Source organism: Acomys minous (assembly GCF_964271855.1).
Source record: "Acomys minous genome assembly, chromosome: 17".
Taxonomy (NCBI): domain Eukaryota; kingdom Metazoa; phylum Chordata; class Mammalia; order Rodentia; family Muridae; genus Acomys; species Acomys minous.
The window spans coordinates 1,173,420-1,189,518 of record NC_140500.1 but is presented as its reverse complement, the minus strand read 5'-3'; the positions used below and the strand labels follow the sequence as shown (position 1 = coordinate 1,189,518).

Sequence of the window (16,099 nt, the reverse complement as noted above, 5' to 3'; positions counted from 1 at the left end):
AGTATGCTTCGCATGGAAATGGCTAACCTACACCTCAAGGGACACGAACGAGAACAGAACATCTTAGCACTGTTTCTCTACTGAGATAGAAAGAGGGTATCTGCCTTTCTTCCGGTGTATCAGGTCCAAACATATGGAAATACTTTACTAGATGAGACCCAAACACTGAAATATAAAAAGGCGTATTTACAGGAGCCAGGCATGGTGGCACATGTCTTCAATTCCAGCACTCGGAAGGTAAAAGCAGGCGCATCTCTGAGTTCGAGCCTGGCCTGGTCTACTTTCTACAGAGCAAGTAGACTGGACAGCCAGGGCTACACAGGAAACCCTGTCTTGAAAAATAAAACAAAACAAAACATTCTATGATGGCACTATGTGCTTCAAAAGCTATAAGCACGGCTGTCAGCTCTCCTGTTCTAAGGACCACCTTAGGAAAAGCATTTATTTAACACGTTTTGTTTGCCATGTTCTGTGTTAGGCACTGGGAGCCATGGGATCTGGTAAAGCCTACTTACTATAAGTAGAAAAATAGAGCTCAACAATGAAAACTTAAAGCAAACTCGTGTAAGATGCTTTAGACAATCGCAGTGCTATTAACAAAAGGATCCTACGTATTTGCACGTTCCTTCATTTGTTTACAGAAAATGAAAAAGCTAAGCCAGAGTTGTTCTGCAGAACTAGACAAGGCGTAGCTGACCTACCTCAAACGTCATCTCAAGCAGGGTTTTCGGAATCTGCATTATTCCTGTGTCGCCCAGCTCTCCTGAGACACACACCCACGGGTTTGCGGTGATGATCGCATTGCTCAGCTTTTTAATTGGAATGATTACTGATCTATACGGAATCACTGAAAGAAAGACACAAAAGTGAATTAAAAATCACAATTGTCCAGATCTAGATTCTTTTAAGATATATTTTGCTTTTACATTTATTTATTTTTATGTGTATAAATGTTTTGCCTGTATGCACGCAAACCACATCTGTGTCTAGTGACCTCAGAGGTCAAAGGACAGTCAGATCCCCTGGACCTGGGGTTATGAGTCACTATATGCATTCTGGGAACTGAACCGAGTTCCTCAGCAAGAATAAGTGTTCTTAGCCACTGAGCCATGGCTTTTTCTTTTTTTGTTTTCTTTTTTCTAAAGATTTATTTATTTATTTATTATGTATACAGTGTTTTGCCTGCATGTACACCTACATACCAGAAGAGGGCACCAGATCTCTTTGTAGATGGTTGTGAGCCACCATGTGGTTGCTGGGAATTGAACTCAGGACCTTTAGAAGAGCAGGCAGTGCTCTTATTACCCTTCTGAGCCATCTCTCCAGCCCCCCCCCTTTTTTTCTTCTTGAGACAGGCTTTCTCTGTGTTAGCTTTGGCTGTCCTGGACTCACTTTGTAGACTAGGTTGGCCTCAAACTCACATCGATCCACCTGCCTCTGCCTCCCGAGTGCTGGGATTATAGGCAAATGCCACCACTGCCTGGCTTGCCATGGCTTTTTCTAATGATCATATTTTGTTTTTTCAATACAGGGTTTCTCTGTGTAGCCCTGGCTGTCCTGAACTTTCTCTGTAGACCAGGCTGGTCTTGAACTCACAGAGATCTGCCTGCCTGTACCTCCCAAGTGCTAAAATTAAAGGTGTGTGCCATCCCCTTCACTGTCCAGCCAATTTTTTAGATGTGCTCATGAAGGCGAGGTGAGTGGCTCCGTAGTTAAAGGCTGCCGAGCCTGAGGGTCGGAGTTCAAGCCTTAGAGCCACGTGGCGGGAGGAGAGAGCACCCCTGCAGAACGCTAGGGTTAGGTCACTGAGGTAATCACAGCAGGAGGGATCTGGAGAGCCTGACCGCAGAGACTAAACCGCTTTTCCAAAGGCTCACCACTAGATGTCACCCTCCTCCCACGGACCTTGGCTCAAACGTGACTGCAGCAAAAACTAGGAATTTACAGCACAGACCGTGTAAGACTGCGGCAGGTTTGGCTCACTCACCGGCTGGCTTCCTTATATAGCCCAGCGCCATCTGTGCAGGGGATGGTGCCGCCAGCAGTGGCTGTTATGCCAATTAACAATCAAGGAAAAAAAAAAAAAAAAAAGAAAAAGAAAATCCGGCACAGACACTGCTGCAGGCTAACAGGATGTGTGGGTAATTCTTAGGCGCTGTGAGTTGCCAGTTAAGCTAACCAGGTGCTCACCTTGTGGTGGACGAGCGGCTCACATTCCTCCCAGGTTTCTGCTTCAAAAGCTGAACGTGCCTGAATTTCTAGCCCCGACAGCGCCTCTAAGCTGGGATAAACTCTCTCCTCCCCGAGTTTGCTTTTGGTCATAAAATTTATCACAACAGCAGAGAAGAACTAGGACCACAATATTTCTTTATATTCCAGTGCCCCAAACGGAAAGTTTCTCAGATACAAGAACACCTTAGGCTCTTAGGCATCGCACTTACAACCACACGTGGCAGGTACCTACGCCACAGCTCTTGTGTAGGGCAGGGAGATGCTTTCTTTCCAGTTCCATGGGTCATAGGGAAGGGACTCGGTCAATGGGACTGTGTGCAAAGTGCCTTTTTCTGCTGAGTGTTGTGAGTTTATGTTGTTGCAAGACTTGCTCACATATCCCATGCTGGCCTTGAAAACAGCGGAGGACAACCGTGTTTTAGCCATCTTGAGTGACCTTTTTTTTCTTTTAAACCCTTTAAAAACCATTCATTTGTGTGTGTGTGTGCATATACATGCATGCGCGCGCGCACGATGCACATGTGCCTTGGCACGTGTGTAGAGCTTAGGGGACACCTTGTGGGAACTGGTTCTCCTCCTGCCGTGGGAGCTGACTCGGGCTGTCAGGCTCTGGGGCGCTGAGCTGCTATCTTGCTGGACCGCTCTTTCTTTCAAGATATAGCTTTCTGTGTCTCCCAGGCTGGCCTTGACCTTTTGATCTTGCCTTGGCAGGGATTATAAGAGCTTCATGTCCAGTCTTTAGACTTTTCTTTTTTCTTTTTTTAAACAGGGCTGGGGATTGACCCCATTGCCTCATACAGTGTAAGCAAATGCACTGCAAGCGAGTTCTAGTTTTCCCTCTGACAACTTAGATCCTTACACATGTAGTACCACGTTATTACTTATTAGCCTTTTAAGTGGGTCCTACTATACCAACTTCCCTTCTCTTTTTTAAAATTTATTATAATTTATTCATACTACATCCTGATTGTTACCTCCTGGATCTTATCTGCTTGTTCCCACCCTCCCTCCCTCTTCTGCCCTGTCCCCTCCTCTAGAACTCTGACAGAGGGTGGGGAGTGAAGGGCCCCCCCCCCCACCTGACCACAGCCTGTCAGGTCTCCTCAGGACAGCTCACCCCCCCACCCCCCGTCCTCTGTGTGCCTGCAGAGCCTCCCCACCAAGGGGAGGTGATCAAATCGGGGGGGGGGGGGGAAGGGGCACCAGAGTTCATATCAGAGGCACAAACTGAGGCTAATAAACTGTCCAATGGCTGCATCTGAGCAGGGGATCTAGGTTCACTGCATGCACTCTCCTTGGTGGATACATCAGTCTGTGCAGGACTCCCTGGGTCCAGATCCACCTGCCTTGATGGTCTCCCTGTGGGGCTCCTAACCCCTCAGGTCCTTCCATCCCCCACTCTTCCATACAGCCCTCAGCGCTCTGCCCAGAGTCTGGCTACATCTGTTCCAATCCCCCACTGGGTGGCGTCTCTCAGAACAAAACTGACAGCCTACAGATTGGGAAAAGATCTTCACCAGCCCTACATCTGATAAAGGGCAAATATGCAAAATATATAGAGAACTCAAGAAATTAAACAACAACAAACCAAATTATCCAATTAAAAAATGGGGTACACAGCTAAACAGAGAAATATCAACAGAGCAACATCAAATGGCTGAGAAACACATAAAGAATTGCTCAACATCCCTAGTCATCAGGGAAATGCAAATCAAAATGACTCAGAGATTCCATCTTATACCTATCATAATGGCTAAGATCAAAAATTCAATAAAAAACACATGCTGGCCAGGATGTGGACAAAGGGGAACACTCCTCCATTGCGGCTGGGGGTGCAAACTTGTACAACCACTTTGGAAATCAATCTGGTGCTTTCTCAGAAAACTGGTAATGGTTCTACCTCAAGACCTAGCCATACAATTCCTGGGCATATACCTGAAAGATGATTGATCACACAACAAGGACACTTGCTGAACTATGTTCATAGCAGCTTCATTCGTAATAGCCAGAATCTGGAAACAGCTTAAATGTCTCTCAACTAAAGAATAGATAAAGAAACTGTGGTACATTTACACTATGGAATACTAGTCAGCTATTAAAAACAAGGAAATCATGAGATTTGCAGGCAAATGGAAGGAACTAGAAAAGATCATCCTGAGTGAGGTAACCCAGACCCAGAAAGACACGCATGGTACGTACTCACTCATAAGGGGATATTAGCCCAACGCAGAACTCCCTTTCTCCTTATCTGTCTCTCCCAGAGACCAGATCAGAGCCTTCAGAGTTTTGCCAGTGAAATGGCAAGGATGTTTACTGAGACTTGGACAGATTATGCTGTTTTCTTCTAAACCATTGACTGCAGCTCCTTATTTCACATTTGTCTTAAGTAACATTTCTACCACAGACCAGGTTTTCTGGAAAGGAGATGCTGAGCCAGAAATGAATACACACGGTACTTGTTCCTGGCATCAGTCTGGGAGGAGGAAATCAAGACTGGTAGGCAAAATGTTGAGTTTGCTAAGTCTCAACAAAGCCTTCACTGACACAGTAGCTGTGGGACGGTCCTTCCATCAGGATGCAAGCTGGTCCTGGCAGGAAGTGTCAGTGTAGGGTAAACTGTAGTGAGGCTCTTGTATAGGCTGGCAGCTGAGGGCGGGCGGTGCTCAGCAGCACCTCTAACACTAGGGAGTCTCCTACATTCCTAAATGGAGACTGAGGGTCTCCAGTGTCCCCACCCCTCAGCCAGTTTTGTTGAGAAAGGGTCAGGCTATAGAGCCCACACTCATGGTCTTGACCAGGCAGTTCTCCTGTTTCAGCCACCGTGCCTGCTCACCTAGAAACTGTTCCCTTCCTTAAAAGTCAAGTCTCCAGACTTACTGATGGTGGTGAACACACTGGTAAAGCAGAAATAGTCCACAGCATTGAGGGAAAGCAGATGGTAAAGAAACTGCTCTCTTTCCTCTTCACAGCGTAGGAAAGCATAGCGTTTATAAAGCTTCCTGAAAAAGGTTAACATAAGCACAAAATAGGAGTTACAATTTTCATTTTTTTCTTTCTTTTTTTAAAAAATATTTTATTTAATTTTAATTTATATGCATGGGTGTAGGGGTGTCAGATCTTGGAGTTACAGACAGTTGTGAGCTGCCATGTGGGTGCTGGGAATTGAACCCAGGTCCTTTGGAAGAGCAGGCAGTGCTCTTAACCACTGAGCCATCTCTCCAGCCCCCATTTTTTTTTCTTTTTAAAAAAATTTTTGTTTGAAAGATTTATTTACTACACATACAGTATTCTGCCTGCACGTATGCCTGCACACCAGAAGAGGACACCAGATCTCACAACAGATGGCTGTGAGCCACCATGTGGTTGCTGGCAGTTAAAATCAAGACCTCAGGAAGAGCAGACAGTGAGTGCTCTTAACCGCTGAGCCACCTCTCCAGGCCCCTCTTTTTTTTTTTTTTTTTTTTTTTTTTGGTCTGGAGCTGAGGATGTTTGCTAGGTAAGCACTCTACTAAGCTGAATCCTCAACCCCATGATTTCATCCTTTTTTTCCCCCCTCTAGACAGGGTCTCTCTGTGTAGCCTTGGCTGTCCTGGACTCGCTTTGTAGACCAGGCTGGCTTTGAACTCACAGCAATCCGCCTGCCTCTGCCTCACGAGTGCTGGGATTAAAGGCGTGCGCCACCACCACCCAGCTCCTCAAGATTTCATTCTTAAAAATAGTGATTAGGAATTACTACCCTCTGAAGCAGTGAGTTGATTCAGTGGGTAAAGGCATTTGCTGCCAACTCTCACAACCTTAGTTAACCCCCTGAGACACACATGGGGGGGGGGACATAAGTGGGGGCGAGGAGACAACAGGATGCACAAGCTGCAGAAACAAGAAACAAGCGTGCTGCAAGGCGGAGCCTTACTTGGTCAGCGGCTGGTTGGAGAGCAGCTGCTTGAGGTGCTGAGACAGCAGCTTCTTCTCCAGAGACAGCCGTATCCACGCGCGAGCTCGTCCAACATCCGTCCTGATCTCACTCATGTTCTGAACGTGCCTAAATGACAGCACCAACAAGGGGCATTTTCCTTGCATTTAAATGCATCTCGTTTGGAGACAACCTATATGGAATGCTGTTTTTCTTAAAACAATGGATCCACTTCAGATAAATCACAGTCAAACTGAAAGCTCACCAGGACACCGGTCCCGCTTGCCTTAGGTCCTAGGGCTGCATGGGTGACAAGCAGTCGCCGGGCATGGTGACAGGGGAGAGATGCAAAATAACTGCACAGCTTTAACACTTCTCCATTTCTAAGTTACCCTTAAAGAAAGTCACATTCAGAACCATAGCATCTTTACAGTAGTCTAGGAGAGCAACCATGCCATCTAGATAGATTCATGTTTCACAAGTAAAAAAATCTGGTAACTACTGCAGTTAGCAAGGATGTGCTTAATTTGCTCTGTAGCCTCAGTCATAAAAGGGTAGGAGAGAGTTTTGAGGTTAACTTTTAGATATAAAAGAACTAAAAAGTATTAGCACCGGGCCCAGAAAAGTTCTTTTATATTTAGATGAAGAAATGGGTAATACATATTTTTATTGTTTTATTTGAGACAGAGTCTCGCTATATAGTCCTGGCTGGCCTGGAACTCATCATGTAGACCAGGCTGGCCTCAAACTCATAGATCCATTTGCCTCAGCCTCCCAAGAGCTGGGATTAAAGGCATACATCACCTTTCTGGGCTGGGTAACACCTATTTTTTTTTTTTTTGAGAGAGGGTTTCTCTGTGTAGCCTTGGCCATCTTGGACTCACTTTGTAGACCAGGCTGGCCTTGAACTTACAGTGATCCACCTGCCTCTGCCTCCCGAGTGCTGGGATTAAAGGCGTGCGCCACCACGCCCGGCTTAACACCTATTTTTATTTGTTTGTTTTGCTTTGTTTTGTTTTGAGAAAGAATTTCTCTGTATAGCCTTCCTGGCCTGGAATCTCATTGTAGATCAGGCTGGCTTCTAATGCAGACATCTATCTGTCTCTGCCTTGTGGGTATTGAGATTAAAGGTGTGCATCACAGTGTGAGGGCAAGTTAAATTTTCAGATATTTGCACATAAGAAATGGCATTACACCAGGCATGGTGGCACATGCCTGCATCTCTAGCATTCAGGAGGCAGAGGCAGGCAGATCTCTAGGAGTTCTGGGATAATCAAGAAAATAAAAATAGGGGGCTAGAGAGCTGGCTCAGAGGTTAAGAGCACTGTCTTTTCTTCCAAAGGTCCTGAGTTCAATTCCGAGCAACCACATGGTAGCTCACAGCCATCTATAATGAGATCTGGTGCCCTCTTCTGGCCTTTAAATAAAATTTTAAAAACTTTAAAAAAGTTAAAACAATCTGATAGCAAGTGTTTTTAAAAGATTTGTATATGTGTGTTTGGAGGTGGAGGTCACATATGTGCACATGAGTGCAGGCATTCACAGAGTGCAGAAGACAGTGTTCGATGACCTGGAGCTGGAGGCACAGACACAGTCAGCTGCCCTGACATGAATGTTGGGAACCAACAACAGTACAGGCTTTTAACAACTGAACCATCTCTCCAGCCCCAAGTTCTAATTCAAAGTAACCTCTGTAGTTGCTCTGTACAGCACTAGAGAAGCCGCTGTACGGTGTTGATTTACTTGCTTGTTTATTTATTTTAGTGGACATCTTTATTGTTTAGTAGATCATCAACTTCTCCAATGTCTGTTTATTTTTGAGACAGGGTCTGTCTCTGTAGTCCTGGCCGTCTTAGAACTTGCGATGTAGAGCATGCGGCCTGGAACTCATGGAGAGCCACTTGCTGAGATGAAAGGTGTGTGCCACCACATCTAGCCATGTGTTGCTAAGTCTTTTTTTCCTTTTTTATTTTTCGAGACAGGGTTTCTCTGTGTAACTATGGGTATCCCGAACTAGTTTTATAGACCAGGCTGGCCTCGAACTCACAGTGATCTACTTGCTTCTGCCTCCTGAGTGCTGGGGTTAAAGGCATGCGCCACCACGCCCTGCGTGTTGATAAGTTTTAAACTTGGAGAAGGAAAGACTTAGACAAGTGTGTGAGCAATATTAACTGAATATTATATGTGAGTATAAGTTAGTATTCAATATAGAAGTCACTGCTGGATCCAGTAGACTAAATTTATTTTCTAAAACAATTTTCGTGCTAACAGAGAAAGGGAAGATCAGAAAAGAAGACCAGTTAAATAGTAAAAACCAACTTGAGTAAAGCCTGTTAGTGTGACTATCACAGCACATACACACACTATACTAATAAAGGGCACCTTTAAGAGAAGTCATAGAAGCCCTGGGCAGTGGTGGTGGTGCACGCTTTTAATCCCAGCACTAGGGAGGCAGAGGCAGGCAGATTGCTATTGAGTTCGAGGCCAGCCTGGTCTACAAAGTGAGTCTAGGACAGCCAAGGCTACACAGAGAAACCCTGTCTTGAAAAACCAAAAACAACCCAAAAACCAGAGAGAGAGAGGGGGGGGGGGGAGAGGGAGGGGACATACTGTTTTTTTTGTTTTGAGACAGGGTCTCTTTAATTTAGCCTTAGCTGTCCTGAAACTTAAGTAGATCAGACTGGTCTCAAACTTACAGAAATCCACCTCTTTCTGCCACCAAGTGTTGGGATCAAAGAGACATACTGCCATGAAAGGCACAAAAAGTCATAAGTGTCACAGTTACTTTATATTTTACATATATGCATTTTAAACTCTAATATCTCAAATGTTGACTAAATAGTGTGCCTAAATGTTTATATAAAAACAAAACAACCTTACCTTTTTCATTCTTTTTTTTTTTTTTTTTTTTTTGGGGCTTTTGTTTTGATTTTTCAAGACAGGACTTCTCTGTGCAGCTGTTCTGGAATTTGCTCTGTAGACCAGGCTGGCCTTGAACCCAGGAGATCCACCTGCCTTTGCCTCCTGAGTGCTGGGATTACAGGCGTGCACCACTGCTTCTGGCTTTAGTATTTATATATATATTTTAAAGCTATACCTTGCCAGGCAGTGGTGCTACACACCTCTAATCCCAGCATCTTTCCTTTTTATTTAACATCAAAAAAAGCAAAACAAAGCAGTACAATAGTAAAATAACTGAAATTGGGACTGGAGAGATGGCTCCATGGCTAAAGGCACCTGCTCTCGAAGAAGACTCAGGTTAGGTTCTCAGTGCCTACAGGGAAGCTAACAGCCATCTTAGTCTAACTCTGGATGCAGGAGATCCATGGCCCTTGTCTGCACTCTGTGGGCGCCAGGCATCCTATGGTTTACATATGTAAATGCAGGTCAAAGACTAATACAAGATAAAGCAACAACAAAACCACATTTGAAATTATGAGAAGGCCTTCTTCAGAATATATAAACAACAGCTATCACTGGGTGAGTGGAAGCTACATTTCCGTCACCACCATTTGTAACATGTGTAACAAATACCTCATGTCTTGAATAACAGAGACCCTGAGCGTTGGTAACATAACTCCCGAGTCAGATTTTCTTCTCTCTGGTCCAAGTGCAACTATGTAGAAAAGTATTAGCGAAGTATTAGGACATAACAGTAAAAATTTATACTTTAATTTTTAGTTTTTTCTTTCTTTAAATATATTTTATTAATTTATTCATATTACATCTCAATTGTTATCCCATCCCTTGTATCCACCTATTCCTTCCTCCCTCCCATTTTCCCCTTACTCCCCTCCCCTATGACTGTGACTGAGGGGGACCTCCCCCCTGTATATGCTCATGGGATATAAAGTCTCTTCTTGGTAGCCTGCTATCCTTCCTCTGAGTGCCACCAGGCCTCCCCATCCAGGGGACGTGGTCAAATATGGGGCACCAGAGTTCGTGTGAAAGTCAGTCCCCACTCTCTACTCAGCTGTGGAGAATGCCCTGTCCATTGGCTAGATCTGGGTAGGGGTTCGAAGCTTATTACTGCACTTATTGTCCTTGGCTGGTGCCATAATTTGAGCAGGACCCCTGGGCCCAGATCCGCTCATCATAATGTTCTTGTAGGATTCTAGGACCCTCTGGATCCTTCCATTTCTCCATTCTCCCATGCTTCTCTCATCTAGAGTCCCAATAAGATGTCCTCCCCAATTTTTAGTTTTTTTTTCAAGACAGGTAACCTTGTGTAATGCTGGCTGGCCTTGAACTCAGCCAGCCACCTACCTCTGCCTCTCAAGTGCTGGCATTAAAGGTGTGTACCACCATGCCTGACTTATTGATGTATTTTTAAAATAGTTTTTAAAATTTCTGAGACTGTAGTATACATACATCATGTAACCCTTCCCTTTTCTCTCTCCAAGCCCTACCATGTGCACCTTCCATTCCCTACACCTTTTGTCTCTTTCAGATTCATGGCCTGGTTTTCTTTGTCATTAGATATATGTGTGTATATATATTTCTAAATACATAATAACAACCTTCTCAGTTTGTATAATGTTACTTGTATGTATACATTTTCAGGGCTTACCATTTAGTATTGATACGTTTTTTAAAAATGTTTTATTTTCTTTATTGCATATATGTGCTCTACTTGCAAGTACTCCTCTATGCCAGAAGAGGGCACTAGATCTCATTATAGATGGTTGTGAGCCACCATGTGGTTGCTGGGAATCAACTCAGGACCTCTGGAAGAGCAGACAGTGCTCTTAACCACTGAGCCATTTCTCTACCCCTAGTATTGACACTTATTACCACAGTAAAGCAGCTGTGTTCTTTCTAAACAAGCTGTGGCTACTTTTGGAAATTAACTAGTTTATTGGTTTTTTGAGAGAGTTTCTCTGTAGTCTTGGCTGTCCTGGACTTGCTTTGTAGATCCGCCTGCCTCTGCCTCCTGAGTGCTGGGATCATAGGCATGGGCCAGGTACATTTGGAAATTTAAAAATGAAATAAAAAAAATATTATAAAAGTACATCTAGAAAACAAAGCAATGTGTGGAAAATCTGGCCACTCAAGCCAGTCATTTTCGGCAGCTATTCATTCTCACAGTGCTGGATACCTACTCAAAGGCAATATGGAGAGGTTAGCTATCAAGTGTGTGAGCCTTCATCTCTGCGTTTATGAACGAGACACTTATTTATGGCTTTTCACTTTTTTTTGTGATAAAGTCTCATGTATCCAAGGCTGGCTTCTAATTCCTGAATGCTAAGATTGCATACATGTGACATTAGCCCTGTTTATGTGATACTGGGGAGTGAACCGAGAGCCTCTTCAGCACAAAAAACATTTAATTTAAAATTTTTTTTTAAAAGACAGTGTTTCTCTATTTAACAGCTTTGGCTGTCCTGAAACTCACAGAGGCCTGACTGCCTCTGCCTCCCAAGTGCTGGGATTAAAGGTGTGTGCCACCATACCTGGCAAACAATCCTCTTATAAAGTCTAAAATCCTACATTTATTTCGCTTTATTACAATTTTTAAGATAGAGTTATAAGACACTTGTAGGGAATAAGGTATAGTTATCTTCTATTGAGGCCATCTTAGCTTCAGCGTGCTATATTAAGGCACACGTGGGCAGTATGACATGTCGTGCATTTTCTAAGTCTTAAAATTTCTCTCTCTCTCTGTGTTTCTCTCTCTCTCTGTGTTTCTCTCTCTCTCTCTCTCTTCCTCTTTCTTTTGTTATTTTCAATACAGGGTTTTTCTATGTAACAGCTCTGGCTGTCCTGGAACTTGCTTTGTAGACCAGGCTGTCCTTGAAATCAGAGATCCACCTTCCTCTGCCTCCAGAGTGCTAGGAGTAAAGAAGTGTCATCCTGCCTAGCTAAAATCTATCTATCTATCTATCTATCTATGTGTCCTGGACTCACTCTGTACACCAGGCTGGCCTCGAATTTACAGAGATCTGCCTGCCTCTGCCTCCTGAGTGCTGGGATTACAGGTGTGCGCTACCATGCCCGGATCTAAAATTTATTTTTTAATGCTTCTTTTTCATCTTTCTTCTCATTTACTGTCTGCTTATCACTAAACTAAAAGCAACTTAATGGTTGACCTTGATGTTCTTGATCCCTGTGGGAAATTTTATAGACCTCTGCTTGGATAAGTGACTAAATTTGTTGGGGGTTGGTCTGGTGCTATGTAATCTAATGCTAATTACTGGCCCCCAAGATCTGATTGCAGCACAGATGAGCACATTCTCACATACACCAAGTGATGTTCTGTAAACCTTGCTCCACAATATAAAGTTGGTTGGTTAATAAAAATAGCCAGAAGCCTATAACTGGGCAGGACAGAAGTATGCGGAGTCAGGTTCCTGGGCTTGGGGTGAGGTGTGGACCATGAAGCAGAAAGGAGAAGCAGGAGAGAAGGAAGTGGCACGGGGCAGCATGGACCGTGAGCACGTGGCCCTGAGGCCTGGCCTGATGGAGCGGAAGCAGCCCAGGAGGGAACGATTATGGCAAGTAACTGGGGCGTGTAGCTGGGAACTAGCAAAATAGCTCAGAGGGCTGATGTCTGCCCAGCTCCGGTGCCTTGAAGCCTCTATTAGCCAAAAAGGTCTCCATTACTTGGGAGCTAGCTGGCTAGAGAAGCCTCTAGAGGCTGACATCCTTTCCACTACACACGTTCTCTATGGTTTATATAGTCTTATCTGTTAGAGACAGTAACTGTGGCTATCTTGTTTAGATAATCTAATAGAATAGTGCTTTGTGTAGAGTCAGCTTTCAATATAGTTTTAATTCTGCCTTTCTGAAGTCTTTTAATTATCTTCTCAGCCACAGGCACAGTGTTTGGTAAGTTATAATCTGTCTCTAACAAGCCTTGTCAAATTAACTTTCCATTATAAAAGCCAGTATAAATCAACTTTTCTATTAGGCCTTGTGTTGGAGGCAGTTACAATACAGCAGTGGCTAGCTTTGTGGTGTGCACCACCATGCCTGGCCTGTAGTGCACAGAGGGCCTGGAGAGCTAATGCACAGTGTGTGCTCTGCAAACACAAGGAGATGTGTAATGGACGGAGAGATGTTTGAAACTTAAATGCCAATTTACAATTTTAATTTAGGTTGAGATTTAGAAAAGAAAGGCTTTATTTTTCAGTTAGTAAATTGACCACATTAGGGGTTATTTCAAAGGCTAGCTTTTGGGCAAACTGAGAATTAGCTAGCCAGAGGAGAACATAGGCAAGATTCAAAAATAGCAATAAGTTTAAACAAAATGTTTCAATTATCGCTTTCCTTTGATTTTGTTTTTTAGAGGAGGTGATGGAAATGAAACCAAGGCCTCATGTGTTATACATGTACCTATTATACAAAATGAACAAATGTGATGAAAGGATGAAAACATGGGTATGTGTGTGCACTCATACTCATGCTATTGGGATGAAACTGGCCCTTGCACATAAACCATGTGTTCTACTGCTGAGCCACATCCCCAGCCACACTATAAATTGAAGATATTTATTACATATATCTGTGTGTGTACATGTGCCATGGCATGTATATGGAGGGCAAATGCTAACTTGTAGGAGTCAATGTTTTCCTTCCATCATGTAGGTCTCCAGGCTGACTTCAGCAGCTCCTTCCCCTGCTGAGCCATCTCACCAGCTCCACCTGCAGTTTTAATCTTATGTAGCCATGATGAACTTGAACTCCTGCTTCCACCTGCATAGTGCTGGGACTGCTGGGACTGCAGGTGTGTGAGCACCACTGCTGGGACTGCAGGTGTGTGTGCAGCACTGCTGGGACTGCAGGTGTGTGTGTGCAGCACTGCTGGGACTGCAGGTGTGTGTGCAGCACTGCTGGGACTGCAGGTGTGTGTGTGCAGCACTGCTGGGACTGCAGGTGTGTGTGCACCACTGCTGGGATTGCAGGTGTGTGTGCAGCACTGCTGGGACTACAGGTGTATGAGCACCACTGCTGGGCTTACAGGTGTGTGTGCACCACTGCTGGGATTGCAGGTGTGTGTGCAGCACTGCTGGGATTGCAGGAGTGTGTGCAGCACTGCTGGGACTGCAGGTGTGTGAGCACCACTGCTGGGATTGCAGGTGTGTGTGCAGCACTGCTGGGACTGCAGGTGTGTGTGCAGCACTGCTGGGACTGCAGGTGTGTGTGCACCACTGCTGGGCTTACAGGTGTGTGTGCAGCACTGCTGGGACTACAGGTGTATGAGCACCACTGCTGGGCTTACAGGTGTGTGTGCACCACTGCTGGGATTGCAGGTGTGTGTGCAGCACTGCTGGGATTGCAGGTGTGTGTGCCCTACTTCTGGGACTGCAGGTGTGTATGCACCACTGCTGGGCTTACAGGTGTGTGTGCACCACTGCTGGGATTGCAGGTGTGTGTGCAGCACTGCTGGGACTGCAGGTGTGTGTGCAGCACTTCTGGGACTGCAGGTGTGTATGCACCACTGCTGGGCTTACAGGTGTGTGTGCACCACTGCTGGGCTTGCAGGTGTGTGTGCACCACTGCTGGGCTTGCAGGTGTGTGTGCCCTACTTCTGGGATTATAGGTGAGTACCAACCACGATGCCATGGTTAATGTGGTACTGGGGTTCATATCCACTGTTGTACATGCTAGGCAAGATCTCTACCAACCAAACTACACCTCCAGTCTACAAAATATTTTTAAGTCTCCACAGGCTAAATCATCAGAAGTACTAGAGCAATGTTTATAAACTTCATCTGTTATTCAAACAATAAACACAGACTTCAGAAGCTGCATGGCTTAGGCTGGAGAGATGGCTCACCTTTATGGCTATGCACTGTACTTACAGAAGACCCGGGGTTGGTCCCATCACGCATGCTGGGCAGCCCACGACTGCCTGTAGCTATAGTTTCAGGAGGTTTGATGCCCTTTTCTGGCCTCCAAAGACATTTGCACAAATACAATCACATAATTTAAAAAGGCACCTGCCTTTAATCTGAGCACTTGTGGAGGCAGAGGTTATCAGATCGCTGTAAGGTTGAAGGCAGCCAGATCTGCAAAGGGAGTTCCAGGCCAGCCAGAGCCACAGTGTGAGACTCTGCCTAAAGAAAAAGAGAAGTGGCCGCATGTGGCAGCGCACACCTATAATCCCAGCACTCGGGAGGCTGATCTGTGTGAGTTCGAGGCCGGCCTGGTCTACAAAGTGAGTCCAGGGCAGTAAGACTACAAGAGAAACTCTGTCTTAGGCCATGAACCCTTTACTGATTTGGTGGAGCAGCAGAGACTAAACTGCGTGGGCCTTTGATGCATTTTTCACTTATCTTTCACATTAGAATTTGCTGATTCTACTGTCACCTGGAGGCCACTGAAGGTGCCTAGGACTCTGGTTTCCAACTCACCATTTGGCCAGGCAGAAGCACAAAGCAGCTGCATACTCTCACACGTACTCACACGCTCTCACACGCTCTCTGAACCAGAGCTGAATGCTTCTGTTTCACATTGACCCAGCGAGGCTTTTCACATTTCCCTACGAATAGCTACTTCTTAGGGAATCTATTCTCTTTTGAAACAGTCCTAAGACACACCCCAGAGATGGCCTCAAACTCGTTTAGACTCTTCCTCCCCCATTCGCTAAGTACTGGGATCACCACTATGCTCAGCTCTTTCTAACTAGGGAAACCCCTGTGGAGAAGCTACTTTGGTCTTATGGCTTTATATTCTCAATGGCTAAATTTCCTGTTAGATACAGGACATAGACCAATGTGCTTTTACTTTACAGCAAAAAGGGAATAAGAGCTGGGCGGTGGTGGTGCACGCCTTTAATCCCAGCACTCGGGAGGCAGAGGCAGGCGGATTGCTGTGAGTTTGAGGCCAGCCTGGTCTACAAAGCAAGTCCAGAATAGTCAAGGCTACACAGAGAAACCCTGTCTCAGAAAAAAAAAGGGGGGGGGGATAAGAGGTAGACACTAGAGATGGAAATCTAAGTCAGGTCTGCAGAGC

The 16,099-nt window shown here is 45.0% G+C and overlaps 1 protein-coding gene across 3 annotated transcripts in view; it reads right to left on the bottom strand.

The window, feature by feature from the left end:
* Nucleotides 1-16,099, bottom strand: part of DENND5B (DENN domain containing 5B) — a 138,384-nt gene that overhangs the window by 22,488 nt on the left and 99,797 nt on the right. For all 3 annotated transcript variants that reach the window (XM_084764852.1, XM_084764851.1, XM_084764853.1), the window contains 4 exons: nucleotides 9,677-9,758; nucleotides 6,143-6,271; nucleotides 5,110-5,231; nucleotides 702-847 (listed from right to left, as the gene is read on the bottom strand). In XM_084764852.1, the coding sequence (XP_084620978.1) occupies nucleotides 702-847; nucleotides 5,110-5,231; nucleotides 6,143-6,271; nucleotides 9,677-9,758 (479 nt within the window). The remainder of the gene's footprint in view (nucleotides 1-701; nucleotides 848-5,109; nucleotides 5,232-6,142; nucleotides 6,272-9,676; nucleotides 9,759-16,099) is intronic.